This window comes from Canis lupus, chromosome 18, assembly GCF_048164855.1.
Source record: "Canis lupus baileyi chromosome 18, mCanLup2.hap1, whole genome shotgun sequence".
In the NCBI taxonomy this organism is placed as follows: domain Eukaryota; kingdom Metazoa; phylum Chordata; class Mammalia; order Carnivora; family Canidae; genus Canis; species Canis lupus.
In genome coordinates, this window is record NC_132855.1 from 42370045 (window position 1) to 42397835 (window position 27791).

General features: G+C 37.5%; 2 protein-coding genes across 2 annotated transcripts in view; one reads left to right on the top strand and one right to left on the bottom strand.

The window, feature by feature from the left end:
* Positions 1-27791, bottom strand: part of LOC140609066 (uncharacterized) — a 308391-nt gene that overhangs the window by 58999 nt on the left and 221601 nt on the right. The gene's annotated exons all lie outside the window — the stretch shown is intronic.
* SAMD9L (sterile alpha motif domain containing 9 like) lies at positions 5410-27130 on the top strand. The gene is made up of 2 exons (XM_072784168.1): positions 5410-5624; positions 22048-27130. The coding sequence occupies exon 2, from the start codon at positions 22068-22070 to the stop codon at positions 26823-26825; it is 4758 nt and encodes a 1585-aa protein (XP_072640269.1). The 5' UTR covers positions 5410-5624; positions 22048-22067; the 3' UTR covers positions 26826-27130.

The window sequence follows — 27791 nt, forward strand, 5'->3', positions numbered from 1 at the left end:
ATTACCGATAGAAATCTAAAGAAATACATTAACCAGATCAATAGTTGTATATCAAGTCACAGAGATTGTGTTGATCCGTTGCAGTAAAGATACCAAATCTGGCAGAGCAGCTATGGTTGGGACTACCATTTAGTTAAACTTATAATAGCCCACCACCATATGTTTGATTTATCAACTTTCGAAAAGGTCATATAGGAGATTTGAATGGAGAAATGAGGACTGCTACTCATTCTTTCATTAAGTTTTTTATACGAGTGCTAATCTCTGCAACTCTCCTCAGGATGACATATTGCTTCTTCACTGTCTTCGCAGGAGGATATATGGGCAATTTTAGGAGCTTCGACTTGATCCATTCTTTTTTTTTTTTTTAAAGATTGATTTATTTATTCATGAGATACACAGACAGAGAGAGGCAGAGACATAGGCAGAGGGAGAAGCAGGCTCCTCAGAGGGAGCCTGATGCGGGACTCGATCCCTGATCCCAGGATCATGACCTGAGCCAAAAGCAGGAGTCCAACTGCTGAGCCACCCAGGCATCCCATGACTTAGTCCATTCTACTGTAATGGCTCTTGTTCAATAGGTCATGAAACCAATGTAAGACTTTTGCCAGCTGATAAGAATATTTATCAAAGTTCTGTACTTGGTTACTGGAGAAATAACCAGTGTGAGTTTGCAAATGCATTGGATCCACCTGTGAGATGGACTTGTCCCATGACTCTTTTAATCTGTTTTCACCATAAGCCCCAGTCTAACCAGAGTACCACAATGACGTTTAGGATCTTTGGAATCAGTGTCAGCTCAGAATTTATATCCAACAATCCTCAAGAAGACTATGTAATCCCCCTTCTTCACTGCACTTTCAGGTAAATGTGTGCAGGTCCCTGTGGGGAGAACTGAGGAAATATTTATCATGCTTATTTGCTGTAGTATTGCAGGGTCTTTATGAAGAGAAAGTTTATTTAGATCTCAAAACTGGCTCTAGGGATATAATTATCCAATATGGTGACTGACATCTGTGCTCCAGCTGCTAATCTTCTGGATTATGCAAGTCTGGTTATATTTGTCATAGTTTTCATAGTTTTGGGCTGCTCATATGTCTTCTTCCTAGGAACACACTGTGATCTCTTAAACAAACAACAGACCCTAGTTACCCTCCTGTTTTTGCTGCTTGCTATTATTTTTTCCACCTTGCCTCTCCATATAAGTGCTGCCCCTAGGACACTGCCATTCCAGAACACCATCATCCTTCTTGAGCCTAGTTCTATGGCTGTATCTCCTCCTATCAATGCTGGCTTTCAGCAGACAGCTATTACTGAGTTTCTTAAAGATGCTGGTTCCACTTTTATCAGTGCATTCCATATTGCCTTAAGCAAAGGAGTGTCCTCTGGCAAGTTGCCAGGGAAAATAAACAAATAGTGGGTTCTATGGGATCATATAATAAATGTATTTCCTCCATGAGCCTTGTGATCTCTTTTTCAATATTCCTCTAAGGTAATTCCATCATTTCTATTTGTTTTACTACAGTGTACTTAACGTTATATCTTGGCCAGGACATTAAATCTAGAGTCAGGAAAGTGTCCCCTTGGCAATGAATTTCCCCAGTCAGGCTTACATTCTGCCATTCTCACACCACTATGCAATGCCCTTAAGATCTATTATCGCATGTGTTACCCTAGTTTCTGATGGTAAATAGGACAGATATTTGGGGGGGAGGGGTAATATATTCCCAAACTCTAATTTTCCTGCTCAATGTGTATTCAGACTTGACTCTAGCTATTGGTCCTCAGTGTACTGTATTATTAGGTCTGAGTTTGGCCCATCATAATGTGAAATGTTAAAAACATTCTGTTGATAGTTGTGTTGTATGGTGATAGATGGTGGCTACGGTTATGGTGAACATAGCAAAATGTATAAACTTGTTGAACCAGTATGGTGTACATCTGAAACTAATGCAACATTGTGTATCAAGGATACTTGAATAACAAAAGTTAAAAAAATTTTTTACACATACATTTTGTCCAAACTTTCCTCTTCACAGAAGCCATCAGCACTTCTGTTCTCTTATATATTTCCACATGCTAAAATATTTCATTGTACAAACCTCAACTCCTGTTTCATGTGTTCTTATTTTCTCATGCCACTTTTTACTGTGCCGGACAATTATATTGGACCTTAAAACTCTGAAATATATGGAAGGTCATTTTCATAGATTTCAATTCCACTTAAGGAAATAAATGTAACTTAGGAGTCAGAGGGTTGTGAACAGACATCTGTGGAAGACATGGCTAATTGTCTATTCTCCCTTGATATATAGCAATAGAATATTGAGCTGCATTGCTAGTTGTGACCCTGTTTCTGCACTTCTGTATTATGCTCTCAAAATACAGTAGTGCCTGCCATTCCCCTATCCCCCCTACCACACAGGTAGGCTGTAACACAGACATTATAGCAGCAGTCAGAGCAGCTACCTTGGGTCCCATAATGAAAGCCATGTGTCGAGGATGATAGAATAAAAAGATGGGAGAAGAAGTGAAAAGAAGCTTGTGTGGTTTCCATACCAGCCTTAGTCCATCTACTTGGATTTTTACATGAAAAAAAAATAAATTTCTATCCTTATTAAGCCTCTGCTACTTTGGGTCACAGTTTTAGCAAATGAACTAATGATCTATCTGATCCAATAGCATTAATGTACACTGTCAATAATAAATTCTAAAGCTAAAATTAACAACTCGGGAAGAAACAGGTGTTGGTGAGGATGCAGAGAAAGGGAAACCCTCTTACACTGTTGTTGGGAATGCAAACTGGCACAGCTACTGTGGAAAACAATATGGAGTTTCTTCAAAAAGTTCAAAATAGAGCTACCCTACGATCCAGCAATTGAACTACTAGGTATTTATCCAAAAGATACAAACATAGTGATCCTAAGGGGCACATACACCCCAATGTTTATAGCAGCAATGTCCACAATAGCCAAACTATGGAAAGAGCCCAGATGTCTATTGACAGACGAATGGATAAAGAAGATTGTGGTATATATATATTTCTCACCCATCAAAAAGAATGAAATCTTGCCATTTGCAATGACATGGATGGAACTAGAGGATATTATGCTAAGCAAAATAAGTCAGAGAAAAATATCATATGATTTCATTCATTTCTGGAATTTAAAAAACAAAACATGAACATGGGGGAAGGGAAGGAAAAATAAAATAAGATGAAATCAGAGAAGGAAACAAACCATATGAGACTCTTAACTATAGGAAACAAACTAAGGGTTGCTAGAGGAAAGGTGGGTAAGAAGATGGGGTAACTGGGCTACGGGCATTAAGGAGGGGACTTGATGTAATGAGCACTGGATGTTATATTCAACTGATGAATCACTAAACTCTACCTCTGAAACTAGTAATATACTATATGTTAATTGATTTTAAATAAATAAAATAACAAAAATAAATAAATAATAAATTCTATACTCTGTCACAAAATGTAAGCAAGAAGTTTCACAATTTATTTCCCTTGCACCACTGCTATGAAAAGATGAGTTTAAGGATAGATTTTTCACTAGGGAAAAATCTAAATTTTTCATAAAATTTAAAAATTCTAAATTCAAAATCTAAAATTCTAAATTTTTCATAAATAAATAAAATATAAATAAAAGTAATACATGACATGGAAAAAAATAAAACAGAAGAGAAAAAAATAAAAGTAAATCTCAGGGCACCTGGGTGGCTCAGTCAATTAGACCTCTGACTCTTGATTTCAGCTCAGGTCATGACCTCAGGGTCATGAGATCTAGCCATGCAAAGGGCTCTGTGCTCAGCATGGAGTTAGCTTGAAATTCTGTCTTTCCCTCTGCTCCTCCCCCTGCTCATGTGAGGGGGCTCTCTCTCTCTCTCAAATAATTTATATTAAAAAAAAAGTCTATTATTATCCTTAAGTACCAATCTCTTTCCTCAGATATAACCATGTAACTTCCTGCTAAATTTCAAAAGGTTTTATGCATATACCAGCTTATACGTAGATGTGTGTATGTAGAATCTATGTTTATATACTGTTACATTCTTCAAAAAAATTTTTTTACACTAATGGGAATATACAATAGATTCTATTCTCCTGAATTATTTCCCTTGGATTCTGGAAATCGTTACATTTCAACAGAGATGTATTAAAATTATTTTTAATGGCTATAGTTCAGTTGTACCGCTTGCTATACTACCAATTCCTATTTATGGCTAGTTAGGTTATTGCCAATTTTTCTTTGGTATTACCAAAATGCTTCAGTAAACATCTTACAATTTTTAATAAAGTCTTAGCTGGAAAATCACTGTAAATTTTCTAGTATGAATTGATATAAGTAAAACATCTTAAAACAAATAAGAAAAACATGACCAATCTGATAGAAAAATATGCAAAGGAAATGAATGAGAATTTCATAGAAGAGGAAACATGAACAGCCCTAAAATAATGAAAAAAATTTCAAAATTCAAAGTATGACCTTTACTGAATGCATATCACTTTTGGACCATTGTAAAAATTTTCAACCTCATTATTAACAAGGGAAATGGAAATTAAAACCACAACAAGATATATCACATGAATTTGAATGACAAAAATTAGAAAGTGTCTTAATACCAAGAGTTAGCAAGGATGTAGAGTAAGGAAAACTGGGGCAGCCCGGGGGGCTCAGTGGTTTAGTGCCGCCTTCCGCCCAGGGCATGATTCTGGAGACTCGGGCTTGAGTCCCGCATCAGGCTCCCTGCATGGAGCCTGCTTCTCCCTCTACCTGTGTCTCTGCCTCTCTCTCTCTCTCTCTCTCTCTCTCTCTCTTTGTGTGTGTGTGTGTCTCTCATGAATAAATAAATAAAATCATTAAAATAAAAAAAAAGAATAAGGAAAACTTTTAACCTACTACCTAATGAAGTATAAACTGATATGACAACTTTGAGAAACACTTTGGCTTATAGATGGTTCATATGGTCTTTTCTGTTTCTGTGTATTTGTGTCCTAATTTCTTCTTACAGAGACACCAGACATGTTAGATTACAGCCCACTCTAGCAACCTGCTTTTAACCTAACTATCTCTTTAAAGACCCTTCTCCGAATACAGTCTTGTTCTGTTAGGACTTCAACGTATAAATTTTGGAGGAACACAATTCATCCCATAACACGCACTTAGATCACATTGAGATTTTAATGTTCTCCCCTGTATTTATTTCTTTTTTTCGGTAAGTGTTCTTTCACTGCAATTTCATAACTTTTATGACTTAAAATTCTGTCTGATGAACAGTTTCTAAGCAATGGTTCAATTTTTTAATAATTTTCTGTGATGTTACCTTTTTGATATTTCACATCCTTCCAAATCCAAATAAACCACTCTTAAGCAAAACTGAAACTCTCTACATTTCTACTTCCTCCTTCTGCTTTTTCACTGTAGATTTTACACACCCTCAGAGGAGTCTGAGTCTCAGGAGAGAGAACTCCACAACTTATTGCTTAGTTTTTTAAAAGGATCTTAACAATCTTTTGTCTCCTGGCCATTAGGAAAGGATTGAGAAAACGATGGTTAAAATCAACTGCTTCAAGTTCCTGATATAAAAAGAAGGAAGTTTTCCAAAAAATCCTGGTAAGTTATTACATCATTAAACTTTTATATTTTCTGCCTGTGGGATAGCTATTTCTAAACTCTAGCTGTACTTTTTATATAAATACATGTGTTCATATATAAATGATTGTAAATTTATTGAAAGTAATTAGAAATATCAATGGATTAAATACATATTGACATATTTAACTGAGGCTAACTTTGTAAATGCTCTTCTAAAAAGAAATGTACCAAAAAAATAAATAAAAATAAAAAGAAATGTACCATTAAATGCACCATTAAATGAGTGGTGAGAAGTTTCCTGGTCATATTAGGGCAGTAGGAAAGGCAACAGAGAAACAATGCAAAGTTCGGGAATGTAAACATTAAAGATTGTAAAGGAACTTGTGGTCATGAGCAATAATATAAAATTCTGTCTTTCATAACTTAAGATGTCATTAGAAGCTTTACCTTTAATCAAAGATAACACTCTTCATCCAAAGTGTTATTTTTCTTTGTAAGAATTCCCTTCACATTCTTTTTTTTAGAGCAATCTGGTTAAAAACTGAAATAGAAACTTAACTTCAGGAAATGAAACTTAACTTGCTCGTATGTGGTTTCATTTTGTCAGAACTGCAGGCGGGGTATGTGTAGCCCTCCCAGACTAGCATCAGTGTTCTACAGTATCTCTCCTCCCAAGTCCTGCAGAACAGAACTCCTCGGGGCATAGGCATCTGGGGTGCTCTGAGAACCCTGTGAGACGAGGGTGGGTGGGCACCAGTGCTTGACCCTAAAGGCTCTGATGATTTGGTCTTCTTGTTCAATACCTAAAGAGAGAAAACTGGAGTAGTTGCTGGAGAATGGCATTCTATAACTCCTTTACCAGTAATTAACGTTATTACTGATAAGATTTGTGTTCATAATTGTTTCAAAACAGGAAGATGAGGGCCCCTAGGAAGCCAAGAATTATGTCAAGTCAGTCTCAAAATTTGTCCACACCAGTCATTTTGATCTTTACTTAGCTCCAACAACATATATATGCAGATGCTCTTGTAACTGATACAGTATAAACTATTTTAAAAGTATTATTGTGGGGATCCCTGGGTGGCTCAGTGGGTTTAGTGCCTGCCTTTGGCCCAGGGTGTGACCCTAGAGTCCCAGGATCAAGTCCCATGTTGGGTTCCCTGCATGGAGCCTGCTTCTCCCTCTGCCTGTGTCTCTGCCTCTCTCTCTATGTGTGTGTGTCAATGATGAATAAATAAGTAAAATCTTTTTAAAAAATGTATTATTGAATATGATAGGTTCAAATCATCATATGTTTACAATTGCTTTCATGAGAGAAGAAGGGGGTTGAGAAACCTGTGACATTATAATAAGTTCAAGAATATTATTAAAGAGTTTAATATATCATTTTAAGACAATGTATTGCTGATTTTTCCATTACACCAAAGAAGACTCCATATTTGGGGAATAAATTTCTGTAGACCTTATCTGAGAAGAGGTTCTTCTGTCTCTCTGGTATCTATTGTCAGAATCTGAACAAAAAGAAGTGAGAGGAAGCGGTCATCTACTAGGTAGCACAAAATTCCCCCACGCAGCGAGTCACTGGGTGTGTATAGAGCCTAAAAGCTGTAAGAAAAAGGGACATACTGCAGAAGGAAATTCCTGATGTGCTGCTTCATTTCTAGAATGTTGAGCCTTGAAAAAAGAAAATACATTTTCAAAAAAATTTAAAAAGGCTCCTGGCTGGCTCAGTCAGAAAAGCATTTGACTCTTGATCTTGGGGTCATGAGTTTGAGCCCCATGTTGGGTATAGAGCTTACTAAAATAAATTTTTTTAATTGTAGAATATTAGGCCTTATTGGAATTGTGATACTGCCTAAAACAAAAGAGAAAATCTGGAGTCTGTCTTCTCAGTATTTAGGATATCCAGAGAGTGGGGTAGATAATTCAATTACTAAAAGAGGACTCTGGCTAAGAGAAGGTATTGCAGCAGATCTGAAGACCATGTCTGTGGAAGGGGGTAAGACCCTCCTCAGGAGATCAGCTCTCCAGAGCACAGGTAGCAAATGAGAGCAGCAGAGGTATGGAGGAGCCCCAACACGAAGGACCCAGAAGAGAGACCTTAGGCCTTATTTGGGGAGCTGTAAGTGACATAGCAGAAATGATACAGGATGTTATGAAACTGGGTTACCTAGAAGGACTGGGAGCAGAAAACATACTTATTAAGTTTTCTTTCCTTTGACAAATTTCCTTTCCCTTCTTTGTGACCAGATGATTGGAGCTAGAGTTAGTTCTGGCCTAATGAGCAACACAGTAAACATATTTTTAGATTTCTGTCTGGGATTCAAGCCAAGAGGAATAATTGCCCTAGTGAAATGAGCAAAGGCCTTTGGTCCTTTGACTCAGAAGACATTGCTAACTCAAGAGCTTTCAAAAATTCATTATTTTAACCTACCATGAGACAATGTTATTCATTCAACAAATTTTTGTTAAGAAGCTTACTCTGTGCTTGGCACTATAAAATAGTGAACAAAATGTACAAAATCTTTGTCTTCATGAAATAGACAGAATAATGGGTGGAGACAGAAAAAGAAACAAGATAAATGAGTAGGAGTATATGGGAGTATACAGATTATTTTATTGTGATAAATTCTAAATATATATATATATATATATATATATATATATATATATATATATATTTAAAGGGAAAAAGAAAGAAAGAAACCAGGGGAGGGAATGAAGTTTTCTGCAGCCTGGACAAGCATGCCTCAATGAGAAGACAGGAGATGATAGGCCTGAGAGAAGGGAGGGAGGGAGCCCTGCAGGTACCCAGGGATCTCCCTGGGAGACCAACTGGGCACAAGGCCAGAAGTAGAAGCAGGTTCTGCCTGCAAGAAACAACAAGGGGGCTAGACCAGATTTAGAAAGGGAAATGAAAATAAGATGTCATATCTGAGGGGTAGCAGGGTGTCAGGTCATGTGAGGCCTTATAGTTTATAATAAGGAACTGGGCTTTCACTCTGAGTCAAATGGAAAATGGAAAGCCACTGGAGGGATTGAACAGAATACTGGAGTGTTATTTACATTTGCACAGGGTGAGTCTTGCTGCTATTTTGAAGAAGTCCCCAGCAGGATCAATAATAGCAAGAAGGAAATAAGTGTCATCCAGAAGAGAAGTGGGGGCTTGCACAGGTTAATAGTGGTGGAGGTAGTAGTCGGTGATCAGATATGGGATGTGGTTTGAAGAGACCACCTACAGGATGTGCTTCACATCAAATGTGGAATGTGGGAGGAGATAAAATGCCTGCAACATATTTTTGGATGTTTATCTAATTTATAAAAGGATTTAAATATAGGAAGAGACACCATCTCTGTGGAGGATGTTCTTTTCATTACTCTTTCAAATCTTCTATATGTTTGAAATTTTTCACAGTAGAAACTTGGATATGTTGGCAAATCGAACTCCAATAAAAAAAGATACAAAAAAACAAATAGAAACTTGCCAGGGGATCTGTCTCATGAACACTTTCTAAGCAACAGTACAATCAACTGAATTTTAATTTTCTGTGATATCATTTTTTTTTGTTGTTGTAACAGATTCTCAACAAAAGGCAAAACTGGAAAAGGAACAGATCTGTTCTGCCTATACCTCTACTCCCTCATACATAGATGATTTCATGGACATGACTTGCAAATTTTTTTTTTTTAGATTTTTAAAATTTATTTATTCATGAAAGCCAGAGGGGGGAGAGAGAGAGAGAGAGAGAGGCAGAGACACAGGCAGAAGGAGAAGCAGGCTCCACACAGAGAGCCGGACGTGGGACTTGATCCTGGGTCTCCAGGATCAGGCCCTGGGCTGAAGGCAGGCGCTAAACCGCGGAGCCACCAGGGCTGCCTGACTTGCAAATTTTTAAGAAAAGGCAACTAATCTAACAGATTGAGACCAAAGAACCTCATAAAGATTTATTTCAAGTTGTTGCTATAAAAAGGAAGTTTTCAAAAAAAAAGGGAAGTTTTCAGAAAAGTCCTGGTAAGTTTCTAATCATTAAAGATATCTGCTTCATCAACTTTCTTTAAAAACTAATTCTAAAAACTAAAGCAGAGCTTTGAAATTGAATATATTTTCAAGTGTACATGAGCTATTTTCTAATGAATTAATTCTAAAAGAAAGGAGAAATTTTGCTGTTTTCACATATGTATATCACTAGATGTAATTTTCACTGACTGCAAAATTCTTTAAAAAGAAATTTTCCAGCAGCACATGGGTGGCTCAGTCAGTTGGGCATCTGACTCTTGATTTCAGCTCAGGTTGTGATCTCGGAGTTGGGGTCATCATGCAGAGTCAAGCTCTGAGTTCAGCAGGGAGTCTGTTTCTCTCCCCTCTCTGTTCCTCTGCCTCCCCCCTCTCTAAAATGAATAAATAAATCTTTAAAAGAAAAAAAAAAAGACACCTTCTAGCAAGTATGGTGCAGAGTATTTCTAGAGGTAGAAGACTCTGGAGATGAAGCTAGAAAGACCTAAATAGAATGTAGATCAGAGATCAGGACTTGAAACATACGAACCTGTTTAGAAAATTGCAACCATGTGCAGCTATGCCAAACTCTGTCCTATAGAACTCAAGATGATATCAAAAGTTAAAGATCAATCATTTTCTTTAAGGCTTTCCTTCACAACTAGCTTGTACAAAGTCTATGGGAAGAAATATATCATTATAACATGCATTTTCAGAAAAGGTAACTACCTTGCTTGGCAGTTTCAGTTCTGAAGAACATTACAACAAGGCATAGGCCGGCTGGTCTCTGATTGTGAGCATTCTTTCCAAGAGGTAAAGATATCTGTGGAGCGTGGAGGCCCAGCTTCCTGGAGATGGGAGTGAGCACCAATGCTTGCCCTAAAAGCAGGTAGTTTGATCCTTCTTGATCAGCCCCAAAGAGAGGAGATAAAAGTCCTTAAGGAATGGGTCCTGAAATCAAGTACTTATAAGGAAAATTCCAGGGTTCAGAAATTTTCCACAACAGAATAAAGGAATTAAGGTAGAAGTCTTCTCCCCAGCTCCAAACAGAGCAACACCCTTATCCATTTTAGACACAGAGGTTTCATGTACTTTACTTTTGAAGAATCAAAACAAAAGCAAACACCAACCAAGACAACACTGGTTCTAATGTCATGCTCCTATACAATAAAAACAGGTTGGCTAAAAGGAGACACATTTCATCAAGAAATTGTTTCCCTGGTCAGGGCCCCTTCCCCCTTTATTTACACTATGCAGCTTCTTGCCAAACTTAAATGTCCCTCATGTTTAAAAAATATGCCAACACTCCAGATGTAAATCTAATCAAATGTTCATGAAAGGACTTTGTAAGCCTCAGAACAGTGAAATACATTAAAGTTCTATATAAAAATTAACAAATCATCACCCAAAACAAGGTTGAAAACACTGGGCCACAGAGATATACCAAAGCATTAGAAAAATGTTTTTGCACATGTCATGGTCACCTTGAATTAAATACATGGCTCCAACCAAATATGTTTCATAGACTATATAAGATGCTGGTATTATTGACAGAATGCAAAATTCATGTGAAAGTGTTGCCAAATATATAGTAAATTCAGATCATTATGTATCTTCTCAGCTCCCACCACAGCAGTGAGCAGCTGAGAAATTTTTTGATGTTATAAAAAGTCTTCATCTTTGAGCAATGGGGGAGCCTGTGAGATAAAGCAGAGATAAAAAATACAGATTTAGGGAGGACAGTGCTATTCCAAATTCAGAAGAATGCTCCCATCTTCCTCTGGTTCCTGACACAATTCAACAATAAAGAAGAAAATGAGGGGGATGCAGTGTCTCTGGGAGATATAACAAGGATGAGTCCTTCCACCTTCCCCACATTAGACATACATATACACACATGTGTCTCTGGGCATGTAGTAGCTGATAAGCAGGAAATCCTTCATATGCTGCTTCTTGGAGAGTGCTGGAGTCTAATGGAACTGCCATTATCACTGGCTAAATCAGGAAAGAAAATCTACAGCTTTTCCTTTGGGGTGACCAGAGGAAAAGGTGAGAAAGGACTCTAAGAGAAGATAGTGTCACGGACCTGGACAAAGCAAGTCTGATGAGAGCATCTCCGGAGGAGATGTGCAGAGACGTGCAGATCTCCTCTCCAGAGCAAGAGGTTTGGAAAGTCCATTCAGAGAACAGAGACTAAAATAGAATGTATGGACCTAGTAACAGAAGAAAAGTCAAGAACCAGGAAGGTGGTAAATATGGTTTTAAGAGCTCAGGGAAGCTTTCTTCTGATAGCTTCAGTTTCCCAGTTGCAATAAGAAGCAGTGTTACAGCGGAAAGAAACAATGGTGAGGAGATGTTGGAGATTTGATGAGAGAGGAGAATGTGTGCAAGAGCCATTTAGGACAGTGAGAGAGTGAATACATCAGGGAAACAGCATGTTAACTCAGAGCATTAACAGCCCACTGGAGGACAGTGGTCATGACTTTAAAGTGAGACCAGTCAAGTTCTGGAGGGTCATTGTCCAGCCATGTTCCACTGAGCTGACACAGGCAGAGTACAAGAAGAAGGAGGAGAAAACATATTATTATAATGAATAAACAAAAAAATCAAGTTAGTTACGAGGGAGAGATAGTGAGGAGATGTGAGGGTATGAGGCCAGGAGGAGGAAGTAATAGAATCTCTCAAACCGGTGAGTTGTAGGTCTTGGTATTAAAGAAATACTAGAGTTTGAGCACTAAAGGTAATGAGTCTAGGGGTTCCTGGATGGCTCAGTGGTTAAGCGTCCAACTCTTGTTTTTTGGCGGGGACTCTGCTTGAGATTCTCTCCCTCTCCCGCTGCCCCTCCTTTCTGTTTCTCTCTCTCTGTCTCTGTCTCTCTGTCTTTCTCTCTGTCTCTCTCTCTCCTTCTCAAATAAATAAATAAATAAATAAATAAATAAATAAATAAATAAAATCTTTTAAAAAAAATAAATAAGGGTAGCGAGTCTAAAGGGCAGGAGATCTTGGGGAGAGGGAGATATTTGAACCTGAGATGTTGAAAGGCCTGTAGCTATTGGTGATTCTGTTAGTTTACTGGGGCTTCTATAACAAAGTATCACAAACTGCCTGCCTCAAACCACAGAAATCTGCTGTTTCACAGTTCTGGAGGCTGGGAGTCTTCAAGATCAAGATGTTGGTGGGGTCGGTTCCTTGTGTGGGCTGTGAAAGAGAATGAATTCCCTGACTCTCCTTTAGCTTCTGGTGATTTTATGGCAATCTCTGGCATTCCTTGGTTTATAGATCACCCCAATTTCTGCCTTCTGCATGTAGCATTCTCACTGTGTGTGCCTTCAGTGTCTAAATTTCCCCTTCTTGTAAAGATATTGAATTAGGGCCCACTTTTTAATGGCTTTTTCATGTTAACATTTGCAATGACTCTATGTCCAAAAAGGTCACACTCCAAGGTACTGGGGCTAGGACTTTGTCACATCAACCTAAACTTGTCAGGAGGCAATAATTAAGCAAGAGTGTTTATTCGGAATCAAAGAATTGCAATTTTCAGTACACAGATTTGGGTAGCAACCCAAATAGTACCCCACTAAGCAAAAGTCAGGGGTTTTTCAGGCAAAAGAAAATGCCTATGTACATTGCTTACAAAGAATTTTTTTATTGGTATTGGTGGTAGAAAGCTAATCTTGATTGAATAGAACTAATTGCTAAGGCTATCACTAAGTAAAACCTCTTCCTAGCAAGCAGCAAATTTAAATGTTAGGACTGAGTCCTTAAAATATTTTCTATTGGCCCAATTTAAAAGCTCATGATTCCACAGTGAGGACATGCAAAAGGCCCATCTCCCTTAATGGCTTCTTGGCTCTATTTTAAAACCCCTTGACATAAATGACCCCATTTTACCTATCACAAACACATGAATTTGGGGTGTTGGTCACAGTTCAATCCATGACAGTTGTGCAAAGGTCAATGGTGTGACCATAAGAATGGAATTGGGGGGAGGTCAAGATCATTGGGTGAGAGGCAGTCAAGAGGGAGAAAGGCCAGTGTAGTGAAGGATCATCTAGGTATCTATGGAGCCACCAAAAATTGTGATGAGAATAGTGTCTGAGGGCATGAGTGCCTCTTCCCTTCGACAGCCAATACAAAAGGGTCAAAATACATTAAAATATATAAAAAGCAAGTATTCAGCAAATTCTTAAAGTATGAGACATTTTAAGACTAAATTTAAAAATAATATACTAGTCACTTTTTATTCAGCCTTTTCTCCAAAGTGACTTCAAAAAACCTTTCATTAGGGGAACCTACGTGGTTCAGTGAGTTAAGTGTCTGTCTTTGGCTCAGGTCATAATCCCGAGGTCCTGGAATTGAGCCCTGCATTGGGGTCCTGGTTCAACAGGAGGTTCAACTGCTTCTCTCTCTCCATCTGCCTGCCACTCCCCCTGCTTGTGATCTCTCTGTGTCAAAAAAATAAATAAAATCTTTTTTTTTTTAAATTAGAGGCCTTTAAAAAAAATCTTTCATTAGGAATATACTTTTTTTAAAGATTTTATTTTATTTATGAGAGATACACAGAGAGGCAGAGATGCAGGCAAAGGGAGAAGCAGGCTCCTTGAGGGGAGCCTGACGTGGGACTCCATCTGGTGTCCCCAGGACCACACCCTGAGCAGAAGGCAGACGCCCAACCACTGAGCCACCCAGGCGTTCCAGGAACATACTTATCAATAACTGCTTATACTATCAGCTCCATATAGTGCTTATAAACAAGTAAGGTAGAAACGCTCCCTTCGTTCTTATCTGTGATGACACTTAAGGATTCTGCAGAGAAGACGGGAGGATCAAGGATGAGCCTGCAGGTTCCCGGGTTCAAAATCCAGGATTTTCTAGTCAGTCATTCCCTGGTCAGTGACTCCCTCTGCCCAGGAATTCTCTTTGGCAGGCCCAGCATCTGGCTGTGGGTACAGAAGCACAGACAGCCCACTGCAGAGCACCACCATACCCACCTTCTTGGACCCACTAGATAGGCCTTTGGAAATCCCACCAGGTAGACTATTCCTTACTCCCTTCATTCTGTTCCCCTGACTTGCTCCCTCTCCCTGGCTCCTACCCTACTCCAGAGCTCTGCTTTCACTTCACCTGCCCAGTGTCCCCCTTTCCTCCTAGTGATACTCCTCTCCTCACAGATCCCAGTCCTTTGCCCCTTATTGTGTCTTACACAAAGCACTATCACAATTTGTCATGATAAAATGTTTCGTATGTTTCAGTGTATGGTTCTTTCTTTTTAAAAATTTTTCTATTGAACTCTAAATACTATGAAAGAACTTGACATATCTTTTGGTCACCACTAGTTTTCTTGAGCCTGATGCCTTATAGGTGCTCAATAAATATTTGTCAAGTGAATAAACAAATGATATTTATCTCTGGTTGTGATATGTATGCTAATTCTAAGATCTCTTCCGTCTACACTATAAGTGAATGGAATTATTATCTGAAATATGTTTATGATGTTCATTGTGCCAGTTGCTCATAGTTCACTAATTGGCTCAGGACTAAGTGTGTCCTTTAGAATGAAGCCAAAGTGACTAAGAGGATTCAGGACTCTAAGGCACCAGGAAGAGTTTTATGCAAGCAAGCAGAAGCTGCTATGCCCAACGGTTGCATGCCTATAGACAGGGTAAATTATTCTAGTGTGCTTATGATCTTCACACCATAAATGACTAGTATGCATTTCTACTCTAGCTGGTCATAAGGTTATCGGCTAAGGCCTCGGTTTAGCTCATTCTTCACATATGACCTCAAGAAGATCTTCTGGAAAAGTTTTTACAAGAAACCCCAAACACAGATGGGTCAAATTCACAATGTGGCTAGACTTTGTGACTTGGTAAATAAAAACCTAGGATCTTTAAATCTTTCATTCAAAAAATTACAAATCTTTTGAAATGTTTGTATTTTCTCATTATAGTTTAATATTTTTGTTTTGCTTGATAATGCTTTTAATCCACTTACCCATATAATATTTTCACTTTCTTGTTTTCCCTTTTTTATAATAAATTTCTTTCTTATTGGTGTTCAATTTGCCAACATACAGAATAACACCCAGTGCTCATCCCGTCAAGTGCCCCCCTCAGTGCCCGTCACCCATTCACCCCACCCCCCGCCCTCCTCCCCTTCCACCACCCCTAGTTCGTTTCCCAGAGTTAGGAGTCTTTATGTTCTGTCTCCCTTTCTGATATTTCCCACACATTTCTTCTCCCTTCCCTTGTATTCCCTTTCACTATTATTTATATTCCCCAAATGAATGAGACCATATAATGTTTGTCCTTCTCCGATTGACTTACTTCACTCAGCATAATACCCTCCAGGTCCATCCACGTTGAAGCAAATGGTGGGTATTTGTCATTTCTAATGGCTGAGTAATATTCCATTGTATACATAAACCACATCTTCTTTATCCATTCATCTTTCGATGGACACCGAGGCTCCTTCCACAGTGTGGCTATTGTGGACATTGCTGCTAGAAACATCGGGGTGCAGGTGTCCCGGCGTTTCATTGCATCTGTATCTTTGGGGTAAATCCCCAGCAGTTGCTCCAACAAAGTTGGAGGCATCACAATCCTGGACTTCAAGTTATATTACAAAACTGTAGTGATCAGTATAGTATGGTCTTCCTTACTCCCTTCAGTTGCCACAGCTGATGTCAAGGAGGTTACAGCCTGTGTTCTCCTGAAGGATTTTTGTGGTTTCAGGTCTCATATTTAGGTCTTTAATCCATTTTGAATTTATTTTTGTTTGGTAAGAATGTGACCCAACTTCATTCTTCTACATGTAGCTATCCAGTTCTCCCAGTACCATTTGTTTAAGAGACTTTTCCCTCTGGATATTCTTTCCTGCTTTTTTGGAGATTAACTGACTATATAGTTGTGGGTTCATTTCTGGGTTTTCTATTCTGTTCCATTGATCTGTGTGTCTATTTTTGTGACAGTACCAAACTTTGTTTTTCTTTTACAAGGTTTCTTTGACTATTGGGGGTCTTTCGTGGTTCCATACAAATTTTAGGATCATTTATTCCAGTTCTGTGAAAAATGCTATTGGTATTTTGATAGGGATTGCATTAAAATTCACATGCACTGAAACATCGGGGTGCAGGTGTCCCGGCGTTTCATTGCATCTGCATCTTTGGAGTAAATCCCCAGCAGTGCAATTGCTGGGTCGTAGGGCAGGTCTACTTTTAACTCTTTGAGGAACCTCCACACAGTTTTCCAGAGTGGCTGCACCATTTCACATTCCCACCAAGAAGTCACTTTATTTTCCCTTTTAAATTCTGATTCACTACGTCTCGACTGGGACCTGACATTTCTACCAAGCTCCCAAGAGCTGCTGATCTAGAGATTACATTTTGAGAACTGCTCTCAAACTCATCTGCACAACAAAATGACACTGACAAATTTTTTAAAAACACTAATGCTTGAACTCCACTCCCATTCCCTCAACCAATTAGAATCTCAGAATGTGAAGCCCCAGGTGATTCTAATGCTCAGCCAAAGTTGAGAATCCCTGCTCTAGGGTGTTCCGGGATATTGAGTTCTTGCAATTCAGCAAAATATGTAACTTCGTTAGTCTCACATAAATAATTTAGGCTGAAATTGTTTGTTTTTAAATTTTAATTTAATTACAGTATAATTTTAATTCCAGCATACTTAACAGAGTATTATATTAGTTTCAGGTGTACAATATAGTGATTCAACAATTTTGTACATCACTCAGTGCTCATAATGATAATTGTACTCTTAATCCTCACTACCTATTTCACCCATCCCCACCCACCTCCCCTCTAGTAACCATGAATTTTCTATAGTTAAGAGTCTGTTATTTGGTTTGTCTCTTTTTCCCTTTGTTCTTTTGTTTTTTTTTCTTTAATATCACATGAGTGAAATCATATGGTATTTGTTTTTCTTTGATTTATATCACTTAGCATTATACCTTCTAGATTTATCCATCTTGTTGCAAATGGCAGTATCTCATTTTTTGTGACTGAATAATATTCCATTTTATATATATATCACATCTTTATCCATTCATCTATCAATGGACACTTGGGTTGCTTCCATAATTTGTTATAAATAATGCTGCAATAAACATTGGGGTACATATATCTTTTCAAATTAGTATTTTCATATTCTTTGGGTAAATACCCAGTAGTGGGATTACTAGATCATATAGTAATTCTATTTTTAATTTTTTGAGGAAACTCCTTACTGTTTTCTACAGTGGCTGCAGCAGTTTGCATTCCCACTAACATTATAAGAGGGTTCCCCTTTCTCCATATCCTCACCAACACCTGTTGTTTCCTGTATTGCTGAGTTTAGCCATTCTGAGAGGTGTGACATGATATCTCATTAGTTTTTTAAAGTTTTTATTTTAATTCCAGTTACTGTACACTGTTATCTTAGTTTCAGGTGTACAATATAGTAATTTAACACTTCCATACATCACCTGGTTCTCATCATAACAAGTGCACTCCTTAATCCCCATCACCTATTTTACCCATCCCCTCACTCACCTCCTCTGTGGTAACCATCAATTTTTTTCTCTAAAATTAAGAATCTGTTTCTTGATTTGCCTTTCTCTCTCTTTTTCCTCCCTCTTTGCTCATCTGTTTTCTTTCTCAAATTCTATATATGAATGAAATCATATGGTACTTGTCTTTCTCTGACTAACTTGTTTCACTTAACATAATACTCTCTAGCTCTATCCATGTTGTTGCATATGGCAAGATTTCAATTTCTTTGATGGCAGCTATATTTCATTTTATATATATATAAATATATATATATTATATATATAAGAACATTACCAAATTAAGAATAGCATTCCTATAGGGTAGGAGAAAGAGATTGGGATCACAGATATGATAAAAAGAGATTTTAGTCTTATCTTAAATGTTCTTTTTTAACATGGAGAACATATTAAGTCAAAATTAATTTTCAGAAATGTTAAGAGAACACCATATATATGTGTGTGTGTATATATATATACATATATATATATATATATACACACATACACACACCACTTATTTTATCCATTCATCAGTCAATGTATACTTGGGCTGCTTCAACAGTTTGGCTATTATAGATAATGCTGTTATAAATATTAGGATGCATATATCCCTTTGAATTAGTATTTTTGTATTCTTTTGGTAAATACCTAGTAATGCAATTGCTGCATTATAGGTATTTCTAATTTTTTTTAAGATTTTATTTATTTATTCATGAGAGACACAGAGAGAGGCAGAGACATAGGCAGAGGGAGAAGCAGGTTCCATTCAGGAAGCCCAATGAGGGACTGGATCCTGGGACTCCAGGATCATGCCTCAGGCCAAACTACTGAGCCACCCAGGGATCCCAGGGTATTTCTATTTTTAACTTTTTGCGGAACCTCCGTATGTTTTCCAGAGTGGCTACACCAGTTTGCATCCCTACCAACACTGCAAGAGAGTTCCCCATTCTCCACATCCTCACCAACACCTGTTGTTTCTTATGTTGTTGATTTTAACCATTCTGACAGGTGTGAGGGGATATCTCACTGTAGCTTTGATTTGTATTTCCTGATGATCAATGCTGTTGAGCATTGTTTCATATCTGTTGGCCATCTGGATGTCTTCTTTGGAAAAATGTCTATTCATGTCTTCGCCTGTTTTTAACTGGATTATTCATTTTTTGGGTGTTCAGCTCTGTAAGTTCTGTGTTTTATATACTAACCCTTTATCTGATATGTCATTTGAAAATATCTTCTCCCATTCAGTAGGTTGTCTTTTAGTTTTGTTGATTGTTTCCTTCACTATGTGAAAGCTTTTTATTTTGATAAAGTCCCAATAGTTTATTTTTACTTTTGTTTCCTTTGCCTGAGGAGACATATCTAGAAAGAAGTTGCCACAGCTGATGTCAAGGAGGTTACAGCCTGTGTTCTCCTGAAGGATTTTTGTGGTTTCAGGTCTCATATTTAGGTCTTTAATCCATTTTGAATTTATTTTTGTTTGGTAAGAATGTGACCCAACTTCATTCTTCTACATGTAGCTATCCAGTTCTCCCAGTACCATTTGTTTAAGAGACTTTTCCCTCTGGATATTCTTTCCTGCTTTTTTGGAGATTAACTGACTATATAGTTGTGGGTTCATTTCTGGGTTTTCTATTCTGTTCCATTGATCTGTGTGTCTATTTTTGTGACAGTACCATACTATACTGATCACTACAGTTTTGTAATATAACTTGAAGTCCAGGATTGTGATGCCTCCAACTTTGTTTTTCTTTTACAAGGTTTCTTTGACTATTGGGGGTCTTTCGTGGTTCCATACAAATTTTAGGATCATTTATTCCAGTTCTGTGAAAAATGCTATTGGTATTTTGATAGGGATTGCATTAAATGTGTAGATTGCTTTGGGTAGTGTCAACATTTTAACAATCTTTGTTTTTCCAATCCATGAGTATGGAATGTCTTTCCATTTCTTTGTATCACCTTTGGTTTCTTTCATCAGCATTTTATTCTTTTCAGAGTAACAGATTTTTCACCTCTTTGGTTAGGTTTATTCCTATGTATCTTATTGTTTTAGTTGTAAATGGGATTAGTTCCTTAGTTTCTCTTTCTGCTGCTTCATTATGCTGTATAGAAATGCAACAAATTTCTGTATGTTGATTTTGTATCCTGCAACTCTACTGAATTCATTTATTCTAGCAGGGGTTTTTTGGTGAAATTTTTCAGGTTTTCTATAGAGAATATCATGTCATCTGCAGATAGTGAAAGTCTTATTGCTTTCTTACAGATTTGAATCCCTTTTATTTCTTTGTGTTGTCTGATTGCTGGGGTTAGGACTTTCAGTATATGTTAAATAATAGTGGTGAGAGTGTATATCCCCCCATTGTTCTTGACCATGTTATAAAAGCTCTCAGTTTTTCTGCATTGAAGATGATGTTAGTTGTGGGTTTTTCATATATGGCCTTTATATATTGAGAGGTAGGTTCCCTCTAAACTTACTTTGTTGAGAGTTTCTATCATGTTGAGAGTTTCTACAACAATGAATGTTGTACCTTGTCAACTGCTTTTATTTTATTTTTATTTTTTTTGCATCTATTGAAATGATCATATGGTACGTAGACATTCTTTTCTTTTTGGGGGAGGAGAGTGACAGAGGGAGAGAGTCTTAAGCCAGGCTCCATACCCAACTCAGAGCCCTATGTGGGGCTGGATCTCACAACCCTGAGATCATGACCTAAGCCAAGATTAAAAGTCAGACACTTAACCAACTGAGTGACACAGGTACCCCAGTTATTTATTCTTTTGTTAATGTGACGTTCATGCTGATTGATTTGCAAATATTGAACCCAGGTCAATAAATCTCATTTGATCATGGTAAATGATTTGGGTCCTTTCTGTTTTCTTTTTGATAAGTCTGGCTAAATGTTTATTTTATTCATTAATTTTATTAGTTTTTTTTTTTTTTTTTTCAAAGAACCAGCTCCTGGTTTCATTGATCTATTCTACTGTGTTTTTAGTTTCTGTATCGTTTATTTCAGCTCTAATCTTTATTATGACCTTCCATCTGTTGGCTTTTAGGCTTTGTTTGTTGTTCTCTTTCTAGCTCTTTTAGGTGTAAAGTTAGATTGTTTATATGAGATTATTCTTGCTTTTTAAGGTAAGCTTGTATTGCTGTATACTTCCCTCCTAGGACTACTTTTGCTGCATCTAGAAGGTTTTGGAGGGTTGTGTTTTCATTTTCATTTTTTGCTACGTACTTTTTAATTTCTTCTTTGATTTCTTGGTTAACGCATTCATTGTTTAGTAGCATGCTGTTTAACCTCCATGTTTTTGTGATCTTTCCAATTTTTTTTCTTGTGGTTGGCTTCTAGCTTCATAGTGTTATGGTCAGAAAAGGAATATGGTATGATTCCAATCTTTTTGTATTTGTTGAGGCCTGTTTTATGACCTAATAGGAGATTTATCCTGGAGAATGTAGTGTGCATTTGAAAAAAAATGTGTATTCTGGTGTTTTAGGTTGATTTCTGGAGTATTTAGGATAATTTAATATTATCCAATTGTGTTTGTGGGATGTGACAAAACTAGGGTCCTCCTACTCTGCTGCCATCTTCATCTTATTTCTCATTGTAGTTTTGATTTACATTTCCTGATAATGAGTGATGACGAGCATATTTTCATGTGTCTGTTGGCCATCTGTATGTCTTTGGAAAAATGTCTAGTCATGTCTTCTGCCCATTTTTAATTAGATTATTTGTTTTTTGTGTAATGTATAAGTTCTATAAAATTTTTTTAAAATATCAAGTAATTTTAAGAGTCAGCCTTGAACAGTATTTTATATATGTTGTTTATATCAAACTACATAAGTGGCTATGTGATTTCAATGATAAAGTATAATACTAAAATACTTATTGTATTACTTTTTCCAAGGAAGAAAACTGCAAGCTGAAATGAATGAGGAAGTAAATCTACCTGAAGTGGTCGATGACTGGACCAAAGAGCATGTGAAACAATGGGTGACCAAAGACCTTAATGTTGATGAAAAATATGGGCAGATTCTGCTCAGTGAAGAGGTAACTGGATTAGTCCTGCAGGAATTAACTGAGAAGGACCTTAGAGAAATGGGGCTACCATGGGGTTCAGCACTTTTGATAAAACGTAAATATAACAAATTGAATAACAGTTCCTCTGAAAGTAACAATCAGGATTCTGGACAATTAGATCATACAAAACCCTCCAAAAAGGAACACCCAAAAAAGCCACAACAGATGAAAAAGGAAGAGCAAAAATCAGTGTTATCCGATATTGATCATGATCTCAGAGAGGCCAGAGATACAAAAGAGCAAGAATCAATTCTTATGAAAGAAGATGCATTAAATGAGGGAGCAACCGCTGAAGACCAAAATGAGGATAAGCTAGGAATTAAACAGTTGACTTGTATGCCATATCCTTTTGATCAGTTCCATAACAGCCATTGTTACATAGAAAATAGTGTTCTACAACCTGAAACTGGCCCACTCAATCTCATAGACCCAATACATGAGTTCAAAGCCCTCACAAATACAGAAGCAGCCACAGAAAAGGACATTAAAATGAAATTTAGCAATGAAGTCTTCCGATTTGCATCAGCTTGTATGAATTCTCGCACCAATGGCACTATCCATTTTGGAGTCAAGAACAGACCTCACGGACAAATTGTTGGTGTGAAAGTCGCCAATAAGGATGCCTTCATTGACCACTTCAATATAATGATCAGACAATATTTTGAAGAAAGCGAGATCAATGAAGTCAAGAAGTGCATTCGGGAGCCAAGGTTTGTGGAAGTCCTACTGCAGAACAATACACTGTCTGACAGATTTGTCATTGAAGTAGATGTTATTCCAAAACATTCTGTGTGTGAAAAAAAGTATTTCTTAATTAGAATGCAAAATTGTAAAAGTGAAACCTGGAAACCAAACCAAGATCTTTCACTGTTTGTGAGAGATGGGCCCAGCAGTAAGGATATCCTGGCCAATGTCAAGCAACGAGAATTAAATTTAAAAGCATTTTTACAAAATCTAACGTCAGTAGTAGCATCTAGAAAAGAGGCTGAAGAAGAATACGAGATGAAGGCAGATAGGAAGGAGAGTGAAGGACAAAAGTTGGTTAAACTCCTCATAGGCAACCGAGACTCACTGGATAATTCCTACTACAACTGGTACATTCTTGTGACAAATAAATGCCATCCAAATCAAACAAAGAACTTAGATTTTCTAAAGGAAATGAAATTGTTTGCTGTGCTGGAGTTTGATCCTGAATCTGTAAGCAAGGGGGTGGTCAAAGCTTACAAAAAAAGCCGAATAGCAAACCTTCACTTTCCAAATCAGTTTGAAGAAAAGACAAACAACATAAGGGAGAAAATTTCTAGTTTGAATCTTTACCATCAGACCAGCTGGATCTTCTGCAATGGCAGGTCAGACTTGAAAAACGAGAGCTATAAGCCTCTAGAACCACATTTATGGCACAGAGAAAGAGCTTCTGAAGTCAGGAAGCTGATTTTATTTCTCACAGATGAAAATATAATGATAAGAGGGAAATTTTTGGTTGTGTTTCTATTGCTCTCTCCAGTGGAAAGCCCAGGAGATCCCCTCATTGAAACTTTCTGTGCTTTCTACCAAGCTCTCAAAGGAATGGAAAATATACTGTGTATCTGTGTAAACTCACATATTTATCAACGATGGAAAGATCTGCTACAAACCAGACTGACAATAGCAGATGAATTAACAAACCACAGTATTTCCACTTTAAATTTAGAACTGATAAACAGTACTATCCTTAAACTAAAACCAGTGACTCAGTCTCTAAGAAGATTTTTGCCCTCCCATGGATTTTCTTCGATTATCTTAGAGAAAAAGGAAGAGGATATCTTGACTGCACTGGAAATCCTCTGTGAAAATGAATGTAAAGACACAGACATAGAGAAAGATAAATCTAAATTCCAAGAATTTAAGAAATTAAAAGAAGAACACTTTTATCGAGGTGGCAAAGTATCCTGGTGGAACTTCTATTTTTCTTCTGAAAACTATTCTTCAGCTTTTGTCAAAAGGGATAGTTATGAAAAGCTTAAAGTTCTGATAAAGTGCTGGGCAGAGTCTCCTAAGCCAGAATTTGCAAAAATCATCAATCTTTATCACCATCCAGGCTGTGGAGGTACTACATTGGCCATGAATGTTCTCTGGGACCTAAAGAAAAACTTTAGATGTGCTGTGTTAAAAAACAAAACAACTGATTTCGAAGAAATTGTAGAACAAGTGACCAAATTGATTACCTATAAAGCCACCAGCCATGAAGATTACTTTCCCGTACTTCTCCTTGTGGATGATTTTGAAGACCAGGAAAATGTTTATGTGCTACAGAATGCCATCGATTCCATTTTGGGAGAGAAGGGTTTGAGATATGAAAAAACACTGGTAATTATCTTAAACTGCATGAGATCTCAGAATCCTGATGAAACTGCAAAATTAGCAGACAGTATTGCACTAACCTACCAACTCTCTTCCAAGGAACAAAGAGCTTTTGAGGCCAAACTGGAAGAAATTGAAAAGCAACATAAGAACTGTGAAAACTTTTATTCCTTCATGATCATGAAAAGCAATTTTAATAAAATGTATATAGAAAAGGTAGTCAGGAATATCGTAAAAGGACAGAATGTTGACAGCAAGGAAGGACAACTCATTTCTTTCCTGGCTCTACTCAACTCTTATGTCACTGAGTCTACAATTTCAGTATCACAGTGTGAAATATTTTTGGGAATCATATGCACTAGTATGCCCTGGGAACCCGAAAGCCTAGAGGACAAGATGGGAGCCTATTCTACACTTCTGATAAACACAGAAGTCACAGAATATGGGAGATACACAGGTGTGCGCATCATTCATCCTTTGATTGCCATTTCCTGTCTGAAAGAACTGGAAGAAAGCTATGACTTGAACAAGTGCCAAATTGCATTGAAGATCTTAAATGAGAATTTATTCTATGTTTCTGGAATAGGAAGAGAAAAATTTCAACATGATGTGCAAACTCTTCTGCTTACGAGACAGCGCAGGGAATATGGAGATGAAACAGACACTTTGTTTGCCCCATTAATTGAAGCTTTACAGAACGAAGACATTGAAAAGGTCTTGATAGCTGGGGCTACTCGATTCCCACAAAATGCGTTCATTTGTCAGGCCTTAGCAAGATATTTTTACATTAAAGAGAAGAATTTTGGCACTGCTCTGGAATGGGCAAACCAGGCCAAAAAGAAAGCACCTAAAAATTCATATATTTCAGATACTCTTGGTCAAGTCTACAAAAGTCAAATCAAATGGTGGTTGGATGAAAATAAAAACTCCACAGATATTACAGTTAATGATCTAATATGCCTCTTGGAAGCTGCTGAAAATGCCTCAAAAGCTTTCAAAAAATCCCAAGAACAAACTGAGCGGAAAGGCTATGAAACCTGGGCAGACACCTGGGCAAAACAAACGTTGCAAAGAAAATATGACACATACAACACAGCCGGCTTTTTTGGTGAAATAGAAGTTGGTCTCTATGCTATTCAGATTCTCCAGCTCACACCCTGTTTCTTCAAACAAAATGAATTATCTAAAAAAGCTATGGTAGAATTTTTATCAGGAAAGGGAATGATTCCCACAAATCCAAAATGTGAATATTATTTGGCTCTTAACAAGTTCACATCCTACTTAGAAAATTTACAATCAGATTTGAAAAGGTGTTTTGACTTTTTTGATGATTACCTTGTTCTTTTGAAAATGAAGAACACCCAAAAAGAAACAGGAGAAATCTCATTAAGCAAGAAAATTACCCGTTGTTTCAAGAAATATGTGGAACTTTTCTGCCATTTGGATTCGGGTCCACTGCACAAAGAGAGCCAGTTACTCCAAGAGGAGAATTGCAGGAAAGCTCTAGAAGCTTTGAGAGCAGATAGGTTTTCTGGACTCCTGGAATATCTTAACCCAAATCACAGAGAGGCTGCAACCAACATGGAAAATATAGTGAACAAATATAATTTCCTGTTGCAGCAAAACCCAAAAAAGCAAATGACAAAGGAGAAACAAAATTTCATTTTAGCCAACATTATTCTTAATTGTCTAAAACCCCATTCTAAGTTCATTCAACCACTTCCCATACTGAAAAAACAGCTCCGAGAAGTGTTACTATCCATAGGACCAAGTCATCAATATCCAAACCCTTACTTTTTAGCCTGCCTTCTGTTCTGGCCACAAAATCAAGAACTAGATGAAGATTCCAAATTCATGGAAAAGTATGTTTCATCCTTAAACAGAAACTTCAAGAGACAATATAGGAGCATGTGCAGGTCTAAGCAGGCAAGCACACTTTTTTATCTGGGGAAGCAGAAGGGGCTCCATAGTCTTGTTTGCAAGGCTGAGATAGAGCAATACTTCAATAAAGCACAAAATACAAGTTCCCTCTCACAGAGTGCAGATGTGTGCAAAAAAAAAGTCAAAGACCTCCTGTGTCGTCTAACTGGTCAGGCTGAAGGCAAGCTGATCTCTATGGAATATGGAACAGAGAAAAAAGTTAAAATACCAGTGATACCTGTTTATTCGGGTCCACTCAGGAGTGGTGGCAACATAGAAAGAGTGTCCTTCTACCTAGGATTTTCCATGGAAGGCCTTCAGGCATATGAGATAGAAATAATTTAAGAAGCTATATTAATTCAAATACGTTTATTCATATCTTGCTATGATTTTATTCCCTCTCTGTATTCCCATGGCATTTTGATAACATTACTTGCTTACCTGTAAAACACAGATTTTGCTTCTGTCTCCCTAAATGAATCACAAGGCTTTTTGAGGGCATGAAATGTATCTACACACAGAGTTTGGCACAAAGTAGAGTTGACTGTTTTATGTTTTAAATATGCATTTTCAGGCTAACATGTTCATTTGGTATCCACCAGTCACATCATAACTGGTTATCTAGGTCAATAAAATCTGTTTTCATTCTATTGCTCTTATGAATATTCTGAATTATTTCTTTACCATGAAAGCAGAGATTTAAATAAGATGAATGTGGAGAAAAGCCCCTCCTCAGTTTTTGGAAATCAGACCAAGGGAGCTGCACCAGTGTGCCACTTACTTCAACTTGGTATCAACAAAAATGTATGGAAGGTAAACATTTTGTTCTCATCCTCCATCCACCCCTCCACCTATACATATACACATACAATTCCTTGTACTCCTTGCCCTTCTCACAACTCCTTGCTCCAGGAGGAGAAGAGAACAGAAAATAAAGTAGTCACAAGCTTGAAATCCCTCTGCCCTCTTCCTCCCATTTACAGATAAATCCATTTCTTTGGCCATTCTTGCTTCCTGTCAACATGGTCTTATCTCCACCTGTTCTTTATAGCCCATCTCCCCGTCTTCTGTTTTCCACTGCCATCTTTTCTCTTTTTCAATTCTCAACCTGTGCTACATGCATACATGCATGCTATTCTGTCTGTCAACTATTCCCTTATTTTCATCCAATGCTTTCCATATGGCTATTCTGTTTTGTTCAACACAACTTAGTTTGAATAGGCTCTACCAGAAAGTATTCCCTGACCCTGATACCCTCTGCCTTATTAGATGACTTCCTCGTAGCAGTATGCGTTCCCAACTTTCCAGTGC